Source organism: Lactuca sativa, chromosome 1 (assembly GCF_002870075.4).
Source record: "Lactuca sativa cultivar Salinas chromosome 1, Lsat_Salinas_v11, whole genome shotgun sequence".
NCBI classification, from domain to species: domain Eukaryota; kingdom Viridiplantae; phylum Streptophyta; class Magnoliopsida; order Asterales; family Asteraceae; genus Lactuca; species Lactuca sativa.
In genome coordinates, this window is record NC_056623.2 from 84,492,450 (window position 1) to 84,515,462 (window position 23,013).

Here is a 23,013-nt window from a genome sequence, read left to right on the forward strand (position 1 = left end):
ACATGGCAAATAAAAATTTTATAGCATGAATCGTATCCCATATGCTTCGGATATAGGATCGATTGCATGTGTTATAATATTCATCCATTCTAAATTTTCCTAATGCTTAGGGCATTAAGAAGGGAAAAGGGATTAGAACTGGATATGACTAAGATGATTAAGCAATTGTCGAGAACAATTTGGGGTTTTCCAAAGTTTGGTTACTCATGGACAATTGGAAGTATAGAGTAAGGATTGTATTGACATATTTTGGAAAGAGGCAAATCTTGTTCAAAAGTGATGGTCAAGATGGGAATATGGAATTGTTTCCATAGGTGGAAGTTATTCTTTGAATCTGTGTAAGATTAAAGAACTTAATGCAAAGAAGGATGTTCAAAGGAATGTACTTTGAATTTGAGACTTCATCTCCATGGAATTGCTTTCCATTGGAATACTTTGTAATGTTTGTTGCCAAGTCTTTGTGACTTGTGTGAATATCATTACAAGAGGATCATTGCATAGATTATGGTAAATGACAAGAACTTGGTATTCTTACATTTACAATAAGGATTGGGATTGTGAAAGGAGAATCATTGAGGTCATGTTCAATTGATATACATTTCACAAAGAGATGACCATATGTAAACATAGTGAGCATACTTGGAGTATGGCATAGCTATTGTTTAGAGAAACATAGTATGCATGCTTGGAGCATGGCATCACTACTGTTTCAATTCAAGTATTAAGTTGATTAATCGAAACATGAATAATGAGTGATCAATATGGTGCTTAGATAAAATGTGTTTTATTTACGCTCACATTATTGAGGCCATATAGGACTAGTATTATTTTGTGTTTCACTTTGCATGTTTTGACTTCCAGAATAACTAGGTCATTCTCCCGAATGACCAAGTTATTCAAACCATCCACAGTCGGTCATATGTTGGAAGTAGATATGAATCAAGACTATCGTGAATTTGGCTTGTATGATTTGTCTAAAGTGCTTTAGACAATGCAATAGTTGCTACAACATTCATGAGTACTCATAAGGGCTGAGTATTGGATTCAAACCACGCTCATTTGGATTCACTTCAAGGATTTTATCACGAGTGAATCATGAGACGATAATATCTTATATTCTTCAAACCTAGAGATATGAGTTGTTGCTTATGAGCTGGTTATACATTGATTGTACGAAAACGCATTGGTATCTCGATGCTATAAAACGTGCCTTTGTGTATGATTCAACAAGTAGTCAGTACAAGCATATGAGTCGAAGTTTATCCATTCCTTTTACCCTCAAAGGGATAAAAGCGATATTTGTGGGCCCCTCGATGATTTAGTGATGACAAAAGTAAGTGCTCGGCCGGGCCTGGACTGATTTGATTTGTTCAATTAGTCAGTCGTCATAAATCAGAAATCGGGAAACAACAAATGGACAGAGAGAATGATTATAATCCATGTCTCAGTCCATATGATATCTAGAATGGAGGAATATATGATCACTTATCTAATGGACAAGTCATTGACAGAGGTCAGAGTTCATCGACAAGGTCAGAGATCGACAGATGCTTTTGAGAGCTACGATTGCTAGTCGGGTTCTGAAGTCATACTTGCAATAATAGTTTTAGACTTATCCAAGTGGGAGACTGTTGGATTAATGTCTAAGTCCATAACTATAATTGGTAAGACTTGACCTGACCTGGCATGGTCCATTTGGGTTGCATGGCATCATGCACTTGGATAGACTAAAATGAGAGAAATAATACTTAAGGTTTATTAATATATTATAAGTTCTAATATATTAATAAGATTATTTAATTAGTATTGATCAATAATTAATTTAGAATTAATTATGTGATCAAAAGAAGACTAATTAAATATATGGGTTGATTGTGTAATTCATCCATACTTATATAGTGGGCTAATGCTCCATGGATTATCAAGTTGGGCTCAAACCCATTGGATGCTCCATGGTGTATTTGAACCCATGGATCCATGGAAATGGATAGCCATGACAATTAGGGTTTACCCTAATTGTAACACACTATATAATGATCTCTTTCTTGGGAAAATCGGGGACTATGATATGCATGGAGGGCAAGCCGATTCTTGAAGTGTTCTAATTTCTCTCTAAGTTATTCCAAGTGCTTATGGTGTTGTGTGAACCATTTGAGGTGTCACACTTGGGGCACTAGGCACTCAAGCTTCATAAAGACAAGCACCAACAAAAGGTATGGTATTCTAACTTGTGTTATTCAAAGTTTTGTATGCTAGAATAGAACAATACCTTGGAAAGTTGATATTTGCATGTATAATAGAGAAAACATAGATCCAAGGTATTTAGGGTTGCATGTACACTTAGGAGTGTTAGATTGCTCAAAACCCAACAAGGGTACACCAGGCATACGCAACAGAGGGCCAAAACCCTAAATCCCGGACGTGTCCCCTGTTTAAGCATCTTTTAGCCTCTTGGACAAAACCCTATCAGTCTCTTTAACCTCATTTCGTCTACCTTCATCTAAGATATTGTGTGTGAGGGTTATGGAGCTTAAGGAGTGGGTTTTATGGCCATTTTAGAGTTCTTTCAAGAAGAGGAAGTAGTCAATCAAGCTTGGGGCGGTTTGGTGCTTCAAGAATCTGCATCTTGGTCATGTTGCAAAGCTTCTGGAGGTAAAAAGCTTGCACCTTTCCACTTAAATCCCTAGATCTAGATAGAGTTTTCTAGTTTTGTACCTTTGGTTGATTTTAGACCTCTACTTGTGAGTCAAGCAACTCCAGAAGATGGGAAATGGCAGATCTGAGGTCCCTTGGTCCTTTAGTAACATAAAAATGGAGTGTTGATAGGAGTTTTGGCCTCATGCATGGGTTAAAGACCTGTTAAAAGGTCTTAATGGAGGTGTTGGGTGTATATGAAGCATGCAAAGGAATAAAGTTGCCAACTTTATGCCTTAGGACGTCTTAACAAACTTAGATCTGGCTTTTGGACGTAAAGGAATCGAGTATTAAGCACTTAATGGAGAAAGTGCTTAAACTAGTAGTATGTTGGGCGTAACCCAGTGTACGCTGCGTGTAGTCCCAAGACCCCAGTACGATGTGCGTACCAGGATGGTACACCAAGCGTACGCATCACAGTTGGGCCCAAATCTGTTTTGGGCCTTTGAGCTATTAGGCCTCATTTGGTTATTGGATATGGTTGTATTCTGGGAATTATGAATCATTTCACCTGTTATGGGCCATGGACATATTGATTGGGCCTTATTGGGCCAAGAGGCCTATTAATGATCTTGGACTTTGGGACCCATTAACAAGGGAAGGATAATTGGATCTCATGGAAGGGTTTGGAGTTTGGGTTTCCTTTGATTAATTAAATTCCTAATATTGTTTAATATTATTATTCAGCATGAGAGGTTACAGACTGTTAGGAGAACAACTTTTGTATTCAACAGATAGAGGTGAGTCTTCTCACCATACCCATGGGTCTAAGGCACCAAGGCCGACCCATTATTTTATTATGGTATATGTGTTAGTCATTTTGTGATTTGATATGATATGTGATTGTGTGTTTTGCATGGAAGACCCTGGGGGGAGCCCATGACACTGGATATAAGACCATGTGGGGTAGCCCATGGCATTTCTAGGTAAAGACCATGTGGGGTAGCCCATTGCATTGGATGTAAGACCATGTGGGGTAACCCATGGCAGTCCTAGGTAAAAACCTTTTGGGGGTAGCCCATAGCATTCTTACAGGTTTTATGTATGCATGGATTTTATGATATGTGTGTAGCTTTAATTAGCTAATAGGATATGTGAATTTGTATTGTGTGTGTTATGATCTGAGCCCAAGGGAAAGGGCAAGGCGTGATGGCGCGACGTTCACTCTATCTCTCTTTCACTAATATGTTTTGGGGACACTCTGATGATTTAATAAGTTGTAATGAATGCTGATTTGAAAACAATTATGTTGCGATTTCATGATTTATGAAAATGTGTTTTATTAGATCAACATCATCAATAATCAACAAAAAATTCAATTCGTATCATTCATTCAACATCGATCATCAAATAAAACATCGAAATTAAGGTTAGAAAAAGATCAAATCATTTTTTGTTTGAAAATTTTCATATATTTCTCTACCAATCTACTATTTTGTAAGATTTAAATAGTCAAAGTATCATATTTATCACATCTTTTAAAAAGTTAACTTGTATGCACTCCAACTGTTTGATGAAATTCATAAACTAAATTACCACGTTATATTCATATATGAATATGTTTTCTCACCTGAATCAATATGTGATTATTAAAACACAAAACAAATATGTAAGTCTGTATGTTATTCATATGTGAATAACATATAAAAATTATATATATTTCTGAAAACACCTTGTAATATTTATATATGAATATACTGTGCAATATTCACATATGAATATACCAACTATTATTCATAAGTAAATATACGATCTAATATTCACAAGTGAATATACTATGTACTATTCTCATGTGATATACCATGTAATACTATATAATATTCACATATGAAAATATCATCTAATATTCATAAGTGAATATACCATCTAACATTCACAAGTGAATGCATCGTCTAATATTTAAATATGAATATACTATGTTTAGTATATGCTATACTCATATATGAATGATACTTAAATTGTACAAAAAATTAATCATAGTTTTTATTCGTAAGTGAATAACGAATGTACCGTAGTAAAAACATGATTCATTTATTAATAATGATAGCTGAAAATATAAAAAAAAAATTATTTTATCTTAAAACTATATCAATATGGATGTCTACTTGTAGAGAGTAAAAAAAATCATGAATTTTGCTATATTTAAAATCATTTTTCGATAAAAATAGCTTCTTAAAAAAAAAACAGAAAAACTATGTTTTTGTATATACTAAGGTAATGCTTAGCATAGTTTAAGGAAACATGTTTTGTTGGAAAATACATGTGCATTCTTTTCCTATTTCTGCCGATATGTTGGAGGCTTTTGCAGCAAAAATAAATAATTGGCTGAGAATGATTTCCCCATTCTCAACTTTTTTTTTCTCAATTGAACCCTCTTTCTCTCTGTGTGTGTGTGTGTGTATATATATATATATATATATATATATATATATATATATATATATATACACTAGCCGTAGACCCGCGCAAAGCGGCGACGAAAAATAGTTTCTCATTCGCCGATAAGTTCTATACGGAAACCTGTTAGATTTCAAGTAACACAAAAACATATGCATATTGTTATCGATCGGTTTTATGGAACAAATAAATGTAACCCTCGCAATACAAAAGAAAATAAATATTTTGGTGTGTAGTGTACGTTTATAGTCCTTCATTTTAGAAAATCATGACACATCCATACGAAGTGACTTGCTTATACATTTATTGGTATTGATAAAGTTAATAAAAAGGAGAATCAAAGTTAATCTTAACAACCCGGTTTGTTTGATATAGATAACTCTAAACGGATATATCCTATTATCCACTTTACTATCTAAAGTTTTAAACCGGAAAATAATAAAATTAATACAACCATATTTCATGGAACATAAATAAAAAATGGAATACTAATTTTCTATTAGTCATAAATCATACATAGATATTTTTTCTTCATATTAAACAAAGTATTTGATTTTACAATTGACTGGTCAATTTCGATTAGAGGGCATAAATAATAAATAAAACTTAAAAAAATTACAAATAAAATGGCCTATATAATGGATTATTTGTTTTATTTTAATTGGATAAGAGATCAGATCAAATTTGTGGAAGAGATAAGATTTCAAAGGTAATCAGATTAAAATTTAATATTATTTTATTCATGATTAGTTGTACTTTACGCTTAGAGAGTTGAACGTCTTAAAAAAATAATATTATTTTATTGGATCTATTTATAGAAATAGTAGGATTTCTTTTATAAGTTAGTAAAGATATATATATATATATATATATATATATATATATATATATATATATATATATATATATATATATATATATATATATATGATCCGTTGAAAACTCATAGTTTTTAGAGAACCCAAGAACTAAAAGTGGAGCGTTAGATTTAAGTAAACTAATTAAGGGCTTGATCGTCATCTTAACAAATTCATTTAATATTCAATTTTTTGTGTTATTGGAAATATTAATAAAAATGTCCTAAAATTAACATAATAAATTAAAATTTTAGAATTTCTTTTTAAATAATTTTTTTATTTTTTAAAACAATGCAGATTTTTTTTGAGAAAACTTTAATTTTTTTTTTAAAAATGAAATTTAGAAAAAAAAACTACACTTTTTTAAAAACAATAAATTTTGAAAAAATCAATAAAAAGTTTTGACATTTTTTTTTCTCAAACTTGACTATGTTTTCCAGTTTTTTATAACTTTAACCACTTAACTGGTTAACCTGGTTACCTTCTGGCATGAAAAGCTGACATGAGATACTTACGAGTTTAAAGTTGAATTTGTTTCCAAAAAAGACACTAAGTTTTTAATCTTTTCAATTTTGACACTAGGTTTTGTTTTTTGGTTTTTTTTTTCAATTTTAACACTCTATGTTTTTTGTTCCAAATCGAACATCATTTTTTTTAATATTGATCATTTTTTATTTGAAACCCTATAAATATTTTTTACTATGTTTTAAAATATATACATTTATTTTTTTTTCATTTAAAAACCATATTTTTATATAAATACAGTAAAACATATTTTTATATATTAGTTATACCATGGGAACCAAATTAACCATAAACTTCGAATAAGAATAACAAAATTTTATTAATTATTGCTTATGAAATACTATTTATTTTATTTTTTTGTTTTAGATTTTACACATATTTTTATTTACAATTAAATAATTCTATTAGGTATATATTGATGTCGCGTTTAACGTTCGTTTGAAGCATTAAAGAAAAGGTGATAAATATAGAATATAATACCAAAATTTAATAAGAATACTAAAATAGATGTAATAATAGCGATATTTATCTTTTATAAATATTTTTGAGAAAACTGAGCTGAAAAATAAGATTTAATAGGAGTCACACCAAGAGATTCAAGATGTTCCTTCATAACATTATGATTTAAATGTACAAGAAACTTATATTTATATAAAAATATTGTTTTTAAATGATAAAATGTATTAAAAAGATATTTATATTGTTTTAAATGGAAAATTGTCAATATTGAACTAAATTGGAAAAATGATGTTCGACTTATAACAAAAAAATAGTGTCAAAATTGAAAAAAATAAATAAATTTAATGTTAAAATCCAAAAAGTGAAAACTTAATATTTTTTGTGGGAAAAAAAATCAAATTTGAGAATTTCGTATGTCATGTCAGCATGTCACGTCATCATGCCATCTCGGGAGGTAACCAGGTTGAACGGTTAAGTGGTTGAAATTATAACAAATTGAAAAATATAATGTCAAATTTGAGAAAAAAAAAAAACAATGTCAACTTAAAATTTTGATGTAAACTTAATATAGTTTGTGTTGCTTTCCCTTATTATTTTGATTAGAAATAGAAAATACGAACTAGTAGACTAAAACTTCATGATACCAATTGTCGAGGGACAAATTTGTAACTTCATCATTTTCTATTTCAAACCCCTCTCTTTTCTTCTATATAAAACGAGGCGTGCATGAGAGTGTCTGCAAATCAATCACAAACTCACAAACATGTTGAAACCTCAAGTCAACCACCTCTACCGCCATCAAATCCCCACTCCGCCAATACTCACAAGGTGGAAGAAGAATTTTATAGCCGGAGATGTGGGTGTTGACGGTGGCCGAAGCCTTTCATCTTTTGTATCTCTCAACACACTGGCATTTCCTACCAAACATCGCCGGAGATGTGGGTCTTTCCTCTCTCAGCGTAACACCGGCAATTCAGTCGGCCAAATCAAAGCCGACGCCGGAGAATCCAATACTGCCAGTAGTGTCATCAAAACCATCAGCCTCAGAGCCGTGATTACAGTCCAGTTGACTGTGGGTGGTGTCCTGTCGAACTTAAGTTTTACGAGAGCTTTTGACGATATTGGAGATTTGCTCGGAAAATCACTCCTTTTGGAGCTAGTTTCCGCCGATGCTGACTCAAGTAAGTGTATATGACGGTTGTTTGAGAGTTTTTGATAAGTTAATAGGAAATAACTTATCAAAAATGAAGCGAAATCTATAAATTGTTTTTTTTTAAACATCTATTACAAATATTTATTTTTACTTATGTGTGGAACCATAATATTAAAAAACTGATTTTTTTAGTTTTACTAACACACTCTAAAGACTAAATGAATGGTCGGATGGAGTTGGGAGCATCAACCAAAATATATCTTTTAAAGATAAAGAACAAATACAGGAGTTAAATTTGAAGTATAGATTGATCTATGGGAAAATACTCAGTTATAGATATTTTTGGGATTGAATTGCAAAATATAGACAAAAAAATTGAATTTTCGGGTATATACATGGATTACGTTGAGATAGCTCCGAAGGGCTCCGTGGAATCCATTGTAGTTCCGCGAAATGGCAAAATCGTAAACAAATTAGGGTATTAAAAAAAAACTCAAGATCTATTCCGCGGAAGTTACCTCCAAGGAATGAACTCATTCCGCTAAGGTAGCTCCAAGGAATGAATATTCATAATTTTTTTTTACATCGATTTTTTAGGGTTTATATTTATTATCCAACTAATTATTTTCAAGAAAAAATTATGAATTCATGATAGTATGAATTTTCTTGAGAATGTTTGGAATGAATGTGAAATGGAAAAGAATTGATCTTTTAATTGAAGATCTTTACGTAAAAGAATCATTGGACATGATTTTTTTTTTTTTTAATTTTTTTTCCTGAAGATCCATTCATCAGAGTTACCTCCGCGGAATGAGTTCGTTTTCGGAGCGGAATAGATCTTGAGTTTTTTTTTTATTTTTTTTATTATTTTTTAATACCCTGATTTATTTACGATTTTGTCATTTCGCGGAGCTACAGTGCATTTCGCGTACTCGGAGCTACCTCCGCGGAATCCATGTCTATATCCGGAAATTCAATTTTTTGTGTCTATTTTTTAACTAAACCCCAAAAAACCGTATTTTCCCATGATCTATTTGACGAAAATGAAAGCCCGACAAAGATAATAAATCACATAGGATGTATATTCGTACATAATCAGCAAACGTGGGGTTTCAAATCTGAAGCAATATTATAAAAAAATGAACAGACTAACATCAATTATTGATTAGATCGAGTTCTTCTCTTTCTTCTGTTGATAGTTTAATACAAGTCAAGTTATGAATAAGATTAATATGTTTTTAGGACATTATATTACATTGAAATGTATAAGGTTTAATCTATCATATCAAATAAATTGTTGCATCATTATTAAGTTTTTCATACAGCTTTATGCTGCAATTCTTTTCTCTCTTGATTCATTTAATTATACAAATAATATAACATATTTTATATTAAAAAGGTTTTTTTTCCTACATTTTTACTGAATATATTTTTAAATTGGGAAAATGACACATACGCCCTATGAAGTTTCTAAGGTTGACCATTTTAGTCATTTAAGTTTTTTCGTGGTTTTATGAGGGAACCAACTTGTGAACAACTTGTTCTTTTAGTCCCCTTTACTTGTTTTAGCCGGTTTAGAGCACACGTATACAAAACTTGGGGCCCACCTCTCTCTCACACACAAACACACCAGAAAAAACCCAGAAACAACCAAATTGTTGCCTTCTTCAACCCATCCTCTCGTCTTCCTTCTATTTTGATGGCAGACTGATCCAATCACCACCAAACCACCGCCATGGCCAGTTGAAGCAAGCCTCCTTATATTTTGATGGCACACAGATTCCACCAGGCTTCAACGTCCGTTCAATCTCTCCAATGAATTTATCTGGATAAAGAGCATGGTCAAACACATTCGAAAACTCAAAGTCAAAAGCCTTATCATCAAATGGTTGATGATGAAAATCACCCTTAATCACAATAGGCGGGTAGGGTACAAGATCCAACCCGATTGAATCATTAACTCCAACCTGTTTCAAAGCCTCCACTTCCTACCCAATCCGAGCTCCAACACAAAGCGCCTTTGATGAATTTGCGAGCAGTTTTTCTTGTTTTAATTGGAGAAAAATTTGGGTGAAAACCCGAATCTTTTGGTCCCCATCCCTGGAGGTCCATATTTTCGGAGTTTTTGTGAAGCTGGTGGTGGATGTGGATGTCGTAGGAGGTGTATTCGGGTCGGATTTTGAGTCCGTTGATGGTGATTGTACGGTTGCTGGGAGTTGGGGTGTTTGGATTGTAGAGAGAGAAAGATGAGGTAGAAAAGAGAGAGAGGAGAATTAGAGAGAGAAAGAAAGCTTTGGGTGTTGATGATTTTGGTGGGTTGATTGGTTCTTTCATGTCTGCAACTCCTATATCTATAACAGAGGATACTAAAGAGCAAAACAATACATCGTGCATGAGAGAGAGAGAGAGAGAGAGAGAGAGAGTTGTGGGCCCCTCTTATTATTTTTAATTATTAAAATGTAAAAATACATGAGCTGTCATAAGGGGTAATCGGGTTACCCCTTCGTTTTCTCAAAAAGGACGTTTTAGACCCGACACAACCAACTTTGTTCCCTTAAAAGGTACAGAAATAAAATTAGGGACTGAATGAGTAAACCCTAGAATACGTCATTTTCCCTTTTAAATTTAATTTTTAAGACTTATGCTTTAGGTTTATAATAGATCTAGTTATACAAAGTAAGTTTATTTAAAAAACTAGATCTACTACCGTTAAGTTATAATATAATTTTAAAATACGCTTGATATGATGAAGCCAAATATAAATTATAATTTCATGTAACTTGCGTTTTTGTTTTATAAGTATATATTATTATTTCTTTCCTTTTTCCGGATTATATTCTATTAATTCCTAATTTTACGATCACACTCCAAATCATTTGTGAAAAAGACTACTCAAATTTAAAAATTCACGCATCCATAGTTGATGAACAGAAAAAGATAATATTCTTTCAGAAATTGTTATTTTATTTAGGGTTTTTTTGAATGATGTAGAGGCATAACGATTTTATTTTTTATCGATCCATATGAATTACTATCAATATAAAGCCGATTTGAGGCAAAACAAAGGACCAGAAAATGATATAAACGTCATCGTAGATGGCAACAAAAACGGGTGCTTCGATTGTCTTGTTACATAGCATAGATGTGACATTTTGATAAATAAAACACATATATTCAGTTGAATAAAATGCTAGAAATCAATAAACTAAAATTTCAGTTATATGTTTGTTGATATGTGTCCATTTTTTAAATTTGGTTTTTGAAGAGACAGGATTACAGAAGGCTACAATACAAGATTACGCACATCGAACTGGTCAAAAAGCAGACGACCTAACATATTTAGCAGAATTTGAAGTACCTGAAGATTTTGGTTCAATCGGGGCCATTTTGATTGAGAACGAACACCACAAAGAGATGTTTGTAGAATCGATTGTACTTGAAGGCCTCCCCATTGGTCCAGTGAGTGTCTCATGCAATTCATGGCTTCATTCCAAGTTTGATAACCCTATAAAACGAGTTTTCTTCCTCGATAAGGTTAGTGATTAATCAACTTTATATTTAATCATTCTATCATTTCTACAAAATTTTATGAGTTTGAATCATTGTGTTTGGATTTTATTTCGAACATATAAACAACATGGCCGATCGATAAAAAATAATACCAATTAAAAGATACTAAATTAAACGGATTTTAATAAAATAAATACTAATATCAAGGACACTTTATATTCATGTTTGTGAAAGTTATCTTAAAAAAGGAATAAACAACATCTGCGAGTTAAATTCTTTTTGATAAAAAGGAATAAAAATTACAAATATTAAAAACCTTTAAAAAAAAAAGATTAAATAGTACATATGCGAGTTAAATTCTTTTTGATAACTCATACATTATTTATGGTATTTTATCATAAATAAATGATCAAAATTTAAACCTAATCTTTTAAGATTAAAATTATTATATTCCTATTAATATATGAGCTCTTTTGTTAAAAAACCTAAAAAAAACATATTAGGAAAAAATACATATTGTATAATTAAAGCATCAAATATGAAATATAGATAATACATATAGACATATAATTTTTGATGTTAAATTGTAATTACTTTCTCTTTTATAATTAATTTAAAGATAAGATAATATATTATAATATGTATAAGAAATTACATCTGCTATATCGGAATGACAGTATCTTGGATTAAATAATAAAAATCTACATCAATATAACGGAAACAGACAACAAATTGATTCATCAATTTTTCTGGACTACAGAAATTATTTTTTTAAAACCACACCTATAGATATTAGGTTATAACGTTAATATACATGACTAATTTGACCATGCATTAGATTTTTATTTGGAAATAAGTTAATTTTTATATCAACAGTATTCTATAAATAAAAATAAAACCAAATAAATAATTCATATTAGTTATAATACTCTTAAAACAAATATTACCAAACAGATAACTTGTATAAAAATAAATTTAAAATCTTTATGTCAGTATGCTGCAACATATTAAAAACATTAAAATTAAAATTTCAAATACAAATAAAATAATTATTATATTTAAAATATAACGGCTTGCTTATACTTCGTTTTCTGGGGTGGGTTACGCAGGTTTCATGCCTACCGTCGCAGACTCCGAGCGGGTTGAAGCAGCTTCGAGAACAGGAACTAGCGATTCTTCGAGGCGATGGCGTCGCCGATAAACCTCGAGAAAAGAATGATAGAATTTACGATTACGATGTCTACAATGATCTTGGCAATCCCGATAAGGATCCGGAGTTGGCACGACCGGTGCTCGGCACCAAGGAATATCCTTACCCTCGTCGTTGCAAAACTGGCCGACCTCGCACTAAATCAGGTACTTCACCATTTCTCATAAGCCACATTCTAATCTCTGCAATTAACACGTAATCTGTTCCGATTTTAGTACATATAGAGCTAATATTTCAATTCTATGAAGAAACTACGTTTATACATCTAAAATTTTACCTGTCTAGTTCTGATGTGAATTTGTTATCTCAATAGAAGTTTATGTGGCGTTGCCTCTGAAAAGTTCCGATTTAATCTTTCATTTTGGCAGAGTAGAGTGAAATCCTGAGTTCTATCTAACTACGGTAGTAATTATCAATCGTAATCTTAGAATCGGTTCACATTATTAGGAAATGTAATATGCTAAGGTTTATGATGTGTCTGTTGTGATTCATGTATCTAAACCTAAATTGATATAAGAAACATCCAAACCGCTTATTAAAGAAGTAATCTTACTAATTGCCCCTTTTCTAATCATGGAGTCAGTGGATGTAAATTGAAAACATAAAGTTGTTGTCTGGTTTGATTACTGAGTAGAACTACAAAATGCAGATCCATTATCAGAGTCAAGAAGCAGTGATGTTTACGTCCCAAGGGATGAATCTTTTTCAGAAGTTAAGAATATGACTTTTTCATTCAAGACTGTGTACTCAGTGCTTCATGCAGTCATACCCTCAATAGAAACAACCATGATTGACAAAGATCTTGGGTTCCCATACTTCACAGCCATTGAATCTCTGTTCAATGAGGGAGTTAATCTGCCACCATTAGACAACAAAGGGTTTCTTGGAAATGTTCTACCTCGACTTCTGAAGGCTATGGAAGATGCCCAAAATAACATCTTGCTTTTTGAAACTCCTGCTATGATTGAAAGTAACTACAACTCTCCCTCCTCCCTCTCTCTTTATCTCTCTCTCATAGACACAAAGATTTTACGTTTGTTGATTTGCAGGAGATAAATTCGGTTGGCTTAGGGATGAAGAATTTTGTAGACAAACCATTGCTGGACTTAACCCTTTGAGTATTAGTTGTGTCACGGTATATTTTCACTTTCAGTGATTTACTAATTTAGAAAAGATACTTTAGAAGAGTAAATCACTAAATTGTATTGGTGAATGTAATCATGTATGCAGGAATGGCCACTGAAAAGTAAACTTGACCCTGAGGTTTATGGTCCACCTGAATCCGCCATAACCGAAGAGATCATCATGAGAGAGATCAGAGGCTTCTGTTCACTTAAGGAGGTAGTACAAGTGTTCAACTAAGACTAATTATATAAAAATCTTCTACTAATTTGTAAATTAAACATGGAATTTTGCTCAGGCAATAGAGAGCAAGAAGCTTTTTATTATGGATTATCATGATATCTTCCTTCCATATGTGAACAAAGTCAGAGATCAGAAAAAATTCAGAACAACTTTATACGGATCAAGAACACTGATGTTCCTTATGCCATCTGGAACATTAAGACCATTGGCTATTGAGCTCGTTAGGCCACCTGGCAATGGGAAACCTCAATGGAAGCGAGTATTTACTCCATGTTGGGATGCAACAGGTGCTTGGCTATGGAAGCTTGCTAAGATCCATGCTCTTGTTCATGATAGTGGTTACCATCAACTAGTAAGCCACTGGTAAGTTTGATTAATCCATTTTCTTATTAAAAGTTTTATTTTGTACCTGTGCTTTTCTGAAAATCCCAAGTTTGGTTAAACATTATTTCTTTTAGAACAATTTACAAATTTAGTCCCTGTACTTTAATTAAATTGCAAGTTTGGTCCGATTTTGCTGCTTTTCCGTCTTACAAAGAAATCTAAGTCTTAAAAGAAAGAGTAATTTAAAATTTTGGTATCTAAGAATAGCTATTTTTGTATTTTTGATCCCCAAAAGTTTTCTCTTGCTATTTTGGTCATTATTTGAGGTTTTTGTAACGTTTTTTTGTTCGTGTTTCAAGAAAAAGACTGTATTTTGAGGACCAAAATTGCAAAAATTAGTTATAGTCTAAGGGCCAAAAATAGTAATTTTACATGCAACAGTGGACAAAAACTGTTACAAGAACATTATTTGAATTTTTTGTAACGTTTCTTTGGTTCCTATTTCAAGAAAACGACCATTTTTATGACTAAAATTGCAAAAATTGCTAGAGTCAAGGGCCAAAAATAGTAATTTTACATGTAAGAGAGGACAAAAACTGTTACAAGAACCTCAATAAGGACCAAATTTTCAAGATTACTTTTTGCGACCAAAATTGCAAAACTCAGCTATACCCACAACTAAATGTAATTTACTTTAAAAGAATAAGTAATACACAAAACTTGCAATTTTGAGTAAAATCACACGGACCAAATTTGTAAGACTTGCATTTAGTTATCAGAGGGACCAAATCTGCAACAAAATGTGAACTTAAGGACGAACATGTGATTCCAAGTAAAGAACAAGGAGCAAATTAGTGATTTACTCTAAAATGTTTTATTATTCGTATTTGATAATAAAATTTTCAGGTTAAGAACACATTGTTGCACTGAGCCATATATAATAGCCACCAACCGCCAGCTCAGCAAAATGCACCCGATACACAATCTTTTACACCCTCATTTCCGATATACAATGGAAATCAACGGTTTAGCCCGTGAAGCCCTAATTAATTCAGGTGGAATCATCGAATCTTGTTTCTCACCCGGAAAATACAGCATCGAGTTGAGTTCAATCGCGTATGGTCAACAATGGCGGTTTGACCACGAAGCATTACCCGCTGACCTAATCGCAAGAGGCATGGCGGTGGAAGACCCCGATTCACCACACGGCCTAAAGCTAACAATAGAAGATTACCCTTACGCAAATGACGGTTTAGTCCTTTGGGATATAATCAAAGATTGGGTCACCAACTATGTCAACCATTATTACCCCGAAGACAACAACAACAACAACAAAAATCTTGTGGAATCGGATTCAGAGCTTCAAGCATGGTGGACAGAGATTAGAACACTCGGACACGCAGACAAGAAAGACGAACCATGGTGGCCGATTTTGAAAACACCAAAGGATTTAATCGGGATTTTGACAACAATAATTTGGGTAGCTTCCGGGCACCATGCAGCGGTCAACTTCGGGCAGTATGACTTTGCGGGGTATATTCCAAATCGGGCAACGATTGCCCGAGTTAAAATGCCATGTGAGGATCCGACTGATGATGAATGGGAGACGTTTAAACGAAGGCCAGAAGATGAGCTTTTGTCGGCGTTTCCTTCTCAGATTCAAGCTTCACAAGTGATGGCAGTTCTTGATGTTTTGTCGAATCATTCCCCGGATGAGGAGTATATTGGGGAGACAATGGAGGGGGCGTTTGAGGCAAATCCGCAAATAAAAGCTGCGTATGAGATGTTTTCAGGGAGGTTGAAGGAGTTGGAAGGGATTATTGATGGGAGGAATGCCGATGAGAGTAGGAAGAACAGGAATGGAGCTGGGGTTGTACCGTATAACTTGCTAAAGCCTTATTCGGAACCTGGTGTCACTAGTATGGGGGTTCCGAATAGTATTTCTATATAGATGGTTTGTTGGATTTGGGGTGATGAATAATGGAGCAAGAAATCTTTGATTGTTCTTGATCATTTTCCTAGGCGTGAATTTTTCTTGATTAAACAATAAAATGGAAAAAGTCATTTTGTTAAAAGTTAACATGATAACTTTTTCTATGATTGGAAAACATCGTGGTTATTTTGTGTACAACCTTGTTTTTATTATATGCCAAAATGTCAAATTACTATGCTTTCTTTTTTGTTGAGATTTTAATGAGTCAAATGTCATGACCAAGGTTGTCAAATTATAACTTGATGTTTTCTTTGTGAAATACAAATTATAACTTGATGTTATTAAGACATCAATGGTGGAACCAAAGATATCATAGGTTCTGATTGATAGATATATTTTTAGGTCTAAACAGATCTTTTTGGTTGAATCAGCCAGAAAGACTGTTTGATTTGTACAAGAAAAATAGAAGGGTGTGCATAATAATCGAAAAACCGAACCAAAACCAAATTAACCGATATAACCGAACCATAATAACCGAACTATTTTAAAAACCGTTGGTTCGGTTTCTAATTTTTGTTAACCGATAACTAATGGTTTGGTTATGGTTTTATAGGTTAACCGAACCATTATTAACCGAACTGCTAACTTTATATTTTAATATATAAAAATTATAGATTATATATAAAATAATATAGTCAAACTTATTTAAGATCTGTTGGGATTAAAACCATAATTGAGATTGGATGAACAAGATGCGGAAAATAAGAACAAACACAAATATGAAGATTATGTCGACTGATCACTCGATTTATTTAAATATGAGGAATAAATTACACTTTCAGCACAGACTAAAGAATCTAACACTGCATAAGAAACCTCACAACGTGGCGGCTACATTTTGTCTCACTCTTAACCCTAATAATGAATAATACATGACTATTTATAGGGAAAAGACAAGTCTTGGGCTTTTAACTTACAATTCAGCCCATTGTCATCATCCATGGAGTGCTTTGAAACCCTACAATCTCCCCCTCAAAGTATGGAATGGATGACTGTCACACCCCAAAACCAGAACGGCGGAAATGTTCTGGGGTGGATGACGTCATGTCAAGTATCACAACATATGCAGTATAGTAATCAAAGTACAACAACCATTACATTAATAGTAATAATTTTACATAGTTTACATTTCATAGCAACATCAAAGTAATACAAGGAATAATATAGATACAGCTCGGTTCTAGACTGACTTCGCAAAGCTTCCGGGATGTACCTGTCTATCGCTGACCTGAGAATACAAGTTATTTTGAAAGCGAGTATCAACATTTTATAATGTTGCTGAGTCCATAAGCATTTAGTGTCATTAGTATAAATATGCATTTTTATTCAAAATAAATTTATGAAAGATAGTAGTTTAAAATCTACGGTGTATTAGCGTCCTTTCCAGAAAATGCTATATTTTCTAAATAAAAGCAGTCTTTTACCAAGACCCGACCGATTTATGTTTTAAGGAGTAGTTTTCCCCAAATTACTATCATTACCAAATACAGAATTGACTTTAAAAGAGTAATGAGAAAATCATAAGTGAAAATACTAGGGGAAAATAATATATATACCTCAGCAGTAACACTGCTGACTAAAACAAAAGAAAACATAAACTCCAGGAGAGTATCGAATGAATGATACGCCTGGCTCAGTCTAACAAAAGGAAGTACAGACTCTAGACAGTATCGAATGAACGATATAGCTAGCAAAGTCTAAAACAAGAAAATACAGACTCCATACAGTATTGAGTAAACGATACAACTAACAGAGTCTAAAACAAAAAGGGTGAATGTGAACCTGTATGTAACCATGCTGATCGACGATAGAGCATCCGATGACCCTCCAGGTCACGCATAGAGGTAGTGGCATTATCTCGCCCATGGGCCTTACTGGCGCAGACTTTAGCTAGTAGTCTGGGTGTGGGAGTGTCAGTCCCGTATAAATTTATACACATGATGTTCGCTCTCCTTCCCGGAGACTCTGGTTACACGGCGTTGGCGCAATTAAGCGTCGTAGAGGGAAATAGTGTGTCACATTCTAAAGTAAAAGAGAGAGAGGGAGATAGAGAGAAATAGAGATAGAGATAGAGATAGAGGTAGAGATAGAGATAGAGTCTCCTAACTATTCCTATAATAGTTACTAGGGTTCCAGAAACATGAATAATAAAAGGATGTCTGTACTACTCAAGGCGATGAATTGGCTGAGAGAGAGAGAGAGAGAGAGGTTTTATGTCCATACATGTATACATGATATATAATTAATGTTTAAACGACCTTCGGAAGGATAACCGATACCCACCAGACCACATCCCAATGAGGAAAAGGAAATAGGGCGAACTAGCCTTCCTAAGTCCTTTAAACATTATTTATATAACTATACAAATATAGGCAAGCATTTAACGAAATAGAAGCATAGAAGAAAACTTTGGTAAAACCTTTGGAAAACCTTTAAAAATAAGAATTTATGACTTGATGTCATTTTGTAAAACAAGCTTTGAAAACCTTTGGAAACCCTTTGAAAAACCTTTCATAAACAACTTTGAAAAATGATTTGTATAAAACGGTTTAAGTGAAGAAAACCTTTGCTAAGAAATCCCGACTGGATGTCTCTTAAGTAAACAAACTTTGAAAAACTTTGGATAACCTTTAATGATCTAAAAAGGGATATTCATACTTTAACAAGATTTGAAAACATGATTTGGAAACCTTTAATCTAGATAAACAGTTTAACATGCAAAATCTATTTTGCTATACAGTTATTAATCACATGTGATTTATCTAATAAATGTACAGTTCAACTTGTATCCCCCCTATAAAAGCAGTTAAAATCATTTAAAAGGTTAATTCAGGGGTATGAGCTCACCTGTTGTGGGCGATTCGGATGAATGGACGGTATAGGATGCTAAGTGTCAAGTGAGGACTTGACCACACACGCGAATCCTATTTAACATGTAATGATACATTTAAGTATGCAATTAGTCATTTAACAATTAATTATGCAAGTTAGGATGCCCTAAAGCGTGAAACACTTTGCTACAAGTACTAGGAGTACCAAGGGTTGCATATAAAGAGAGCATAGTCTCATTTTGGAGTTTACTCCTCAAATGGTAGTACCTAGGGGTGTTTACAACTTCAATACCACTTCCCCCATGAGTTTACGGCCGTAAACTCATGGTTGTGGTGCCATTGGGTTTTTGAAGGTCTTATATCACTCAAGGAATTATGCTAGACTCGAATCAAGGGCTAAGGAAGTGATTGGGGCTCAAAATGAACACAATTAGGGAGTTTACGATCGTAAACACATGGGTTTATGGCCGTAAACCCATGTTTGTTCCTTTCTTTTGTGTTTTGGGTGGTTCTAATTCATGCATGCAAGTTTCTAGACACTTAAACAAGCATAGGAAGGTGTTAAGGGCACTTAAACACCCTTAGTAGGTGCTTACGTGTCACACCCCGAAAACCAAAGGCGGAAACGTTCCCGGGGTTGACTCCACGTTGAGTATCAAATCCAATGTACATAGTAATCACAGTAAACAACCATTACATTACATATATATGAAAGTTTACATTTGGTTCAAAAGTAAATTGTACAAAAGTTATACATATATCATATGAACAAAAGAGACGAGTCATCCATGCACTCCTTCTTCACCAAAAGATATTGCCGGGTACCTGTCTAACTTGGACCTGAGAATACAAGCAGTTTGAAAATCAGCATAAAGCTGGTGAGTTTATAAGCGGTTTTGTTTTGTGAAAATGTATCGGTTTCCTTTAGTTTTCTGAAAAGGTTTGATATCCAAGAAAATCCCATATTTTCTTATGTAAAGTAGTTTAGCTGTCTTTCATTACAGTTCAGTTTCAAGTTATAAGATAACCCCAGGAAAATCCCATATTTTCCTAATGCAAGATTGATTGAATAACACATAGTATAGTTTAATATACAAAACTATAATTTAGACGAACTGTAATTAGAAAGTATTTTGAAAGCCTTGGGACTAACATCCCGAACCAGTTATAAGATAATTCAATAAAGACCATGGGATCACTATCCCGAAAATAGATATAAGATAGCTTGATAAACCATGGGATCACTATCCCGAAACTAGATATATGATAGATTGATAAAATCATGGGATTATCATCCCGTATAAGATTTAGTTTCAAAACCATGGGATTACCATCCCGAACGAGATATAGACACAAGATCATGGGATTATCATCCCGAACGAGAGATAGACATAAAACCATGGGATTACCATCCCGAACGAGATATAGATACAAGACCATGGGATTACCATCCCGAACAGATTTAGATTCTAAACAAATCCTAGATGTGAATAAGTTTATATTAATACGTATTGTGAGTCGGGTAACCATGCTGATATGACAACGAGACCTCCTTGACGTTAGTCAGACGTCAAATGATATCCAGAATTTGTCACCCCAGGCGTGCCCGCCTAACTATAGCTAGCAGTTAAGGTGTGGGATTGTCAGTCCCGAATAGATCTATTCACAAATTCCTCGCTCTCCCTCCAGGAGACTCTGGTTACACTTCCGGAGAGGATTTACTTGATCATCCATAAAGGGTAGTGACTATCTCACAAGCTAGTATTAAACTATTCACAGGATTCTCATACGATAACAGACATACAAAGATTTTAAGACATGATACAGTGAAAATAGATATATACAATGAAACTATCTGGCAAAACATTCGAATGATACGGAGATAAACTGAATCAGACATAGTTTATCTAATAACTTAATACAGATATCAGTACATGATATAAAGAGAAACATAGACCCCAAATTATTCCCATAATAATTTGATTAGTTTGATTATTTTCTTAACTAAAATCCATTTAGTTGTAATCGATAAATCATTCCTTATGCTCAACATAATACATAAGGAGTAAAAGAGTTTATAAGTTTGCCAGATATTATTTGAAACACATAAATGTTATGATTTGAAAACAGTTATGATTTGCTTGTATTCCCCCCTGAAAACAATTAAAAACAGTGAAAAAGGCATAGGGGTATGAACTCACCGGACGAGAAATGTGTCGATTTGAATGCTAAGAGTTGATCCGGGGCTTGAAAATACACGAGGTTCCTAATTATAATGTAAAGATACACATTTGTATCTAATTAGGACTTAGATTGATTATTTGATAGGGACAATTGCTTCAAATCGCGAAAACACTCCGATACAAGTGTTTGGAGGGACCCGGGTGGCGTTTAAGGACGTGAAATGACACTAGGGACTTGGGACTTGAGTTTACTCCCCATGAGTAAACTAATATAAGAGTTTTGGTCTAAAAACACCCATTCCCCATGAGTTTACGGCCGTAAACTCATGGTGGGTGTGGTTTATGGTGCTAAATGACTTCTAACACTTAGGGGATAATTTCTAGACTTGGTTTAAGGACTTGAAATGATTTTAAATCACCAAAATGATTAATTTATGGGAGTTTACGGCCTAGCATAGGCTCCTGGCCGTAAACTCCTTAATCCTCATGAAAATGGCGTTAAATGTTGCTAAAACAAATCACATGTGATTTTAAAAATTCCCACAAGCCTAGAAATGAGTTTTATGGGACATTTGAGGGGTGTTATGGAGTTTACGGCCCATGAGACCCCCCTCATGGCCGTAAACTCTTCTATAGAGTGCTACAAGGTGTTTCAAGGTCTAAAACTTGCATGAAAGGGCTTCTAAAATTCATCTAAAGGCTTTAGGGGTGTTTAGTTTGCATTCTAACACCATAAATCTTGGAGTTTATGGCCCAAGAACAATCCTTGGCCGTAAACTCTTAGAAATCCCACAAATGATGTGTTTAAGGCCCTTAAAGTATTTTTGGTTGGTCCTTTGATTTATTCCAAGGCTTTTGGTGGTGTCGGATGGCTTTCTAACACCTTAGAATTGAATTTATGCCAAGTTTTGGGGAGTTTACGGCCCAAGCACTCACCTTGGCCGTAAACTCATATAAGTCCCTCAAAAATCATGTTTCAAGTGTCCAAATGCTAAAACCAAGGTCCTATATTTCATATCTAAGCCATAGAAGTGATTTGGAAGGGTTTAAGGGCATGAAAAACCCCATTTACATGAGTTTACGGCCCAAGCTTATGCCTTGGCCGTAAAATCCTTCAAATGACTCAAAATCAAAGTTTTAAATGTTCTAAGTCCATATCTTGAAGTCCCTTAGCCATATCTAAAGTCCAAATGAGTTTAGGAAGGAGTTTAAGGGCTTAAAACCCTTCAAAATGGTGTTTACGGCCTAGGCAGCCTCCTGGGCCGTAAACTCACATATGTAGTCCCATTTCATGATTAAATGTCAAATTTGGAAGCCTAACATGCTATAGATTAAGGCTAGGAAGGTACCTTAAGGATTTGAGGCCTTAAAATTGAGTTTTGGACACTTAATCTTTGGATTTAGGAGAGAGGTTAGAGAGAGAGTAGAGAGAGAAGGAAAAAGCTTCAAATGAGAGGTTAAACATGTTTATATAGTTCCTAAAACTTGGACATGGTGGAATTCTACCCGATA

At 33.6% G+C, this 23,013-nt stretch overlaps 1 protein-coding gene and 1 long non-coding RNA gene across 3 annotated transcripts; one reads left to right on the forward strand and one right to left on the reverse strand.

Annotated features, from left to right (window-relative positions):
* The first annotated feature begins 7,686 nt into the window (after positions 1-7,686).
* LOC111887887 (linoleate 13S-lipoxygenase 2-1, chloroplastic) lies at positions 7,687-16,665 on the forward strand. 2 transcript variants are annotated; one of them, XM_023884026.3, is made up of 8 exons: positions 7,687-8,113; positions 11,351-11,619; positions 12,705-12,951; positions 13,455-13,775; positions 13,855-13,940; positions 14,036-14,146; positions 14,226-14,533; positions 15,401-16,665. In XM_023884026.3, the coding sequence occupies exons 1-8, from the start codon at positions 7,696-7,698 to the stop codon at positions 16,443-16,445; spliced, it is 2,805 nt and encodes a 934-aa protein (XP_023739794.1). In that variant the 5' UTR covers positions 7,687-7,695; the 3' UTR covers positions 16,446-16,665. The 2 variants fall into 2 exon arrangements, with proteins under 2 accessions (XP_023739794.1, XP_042757704.1); XM_042901770.2 differs by having other exon boundaries at positions 11,357-11,619.
* On the reverse strand, positions 8,930-10,456 carry LOC122197557 (uncharacterized). Its single transcript, XR_006191165.1, has 2 exons — positions 9,992-10,456; positions 8,930-9,910 (listed from the first exon to the last, which is right to left on the reverse strand). It is a non-coding gene; the product is annotated as an uncharacterized LOC122197557 (long non-coding RNA).
* Positions 16,666-23,013: the final 6,348 nt, after the last annotated feature.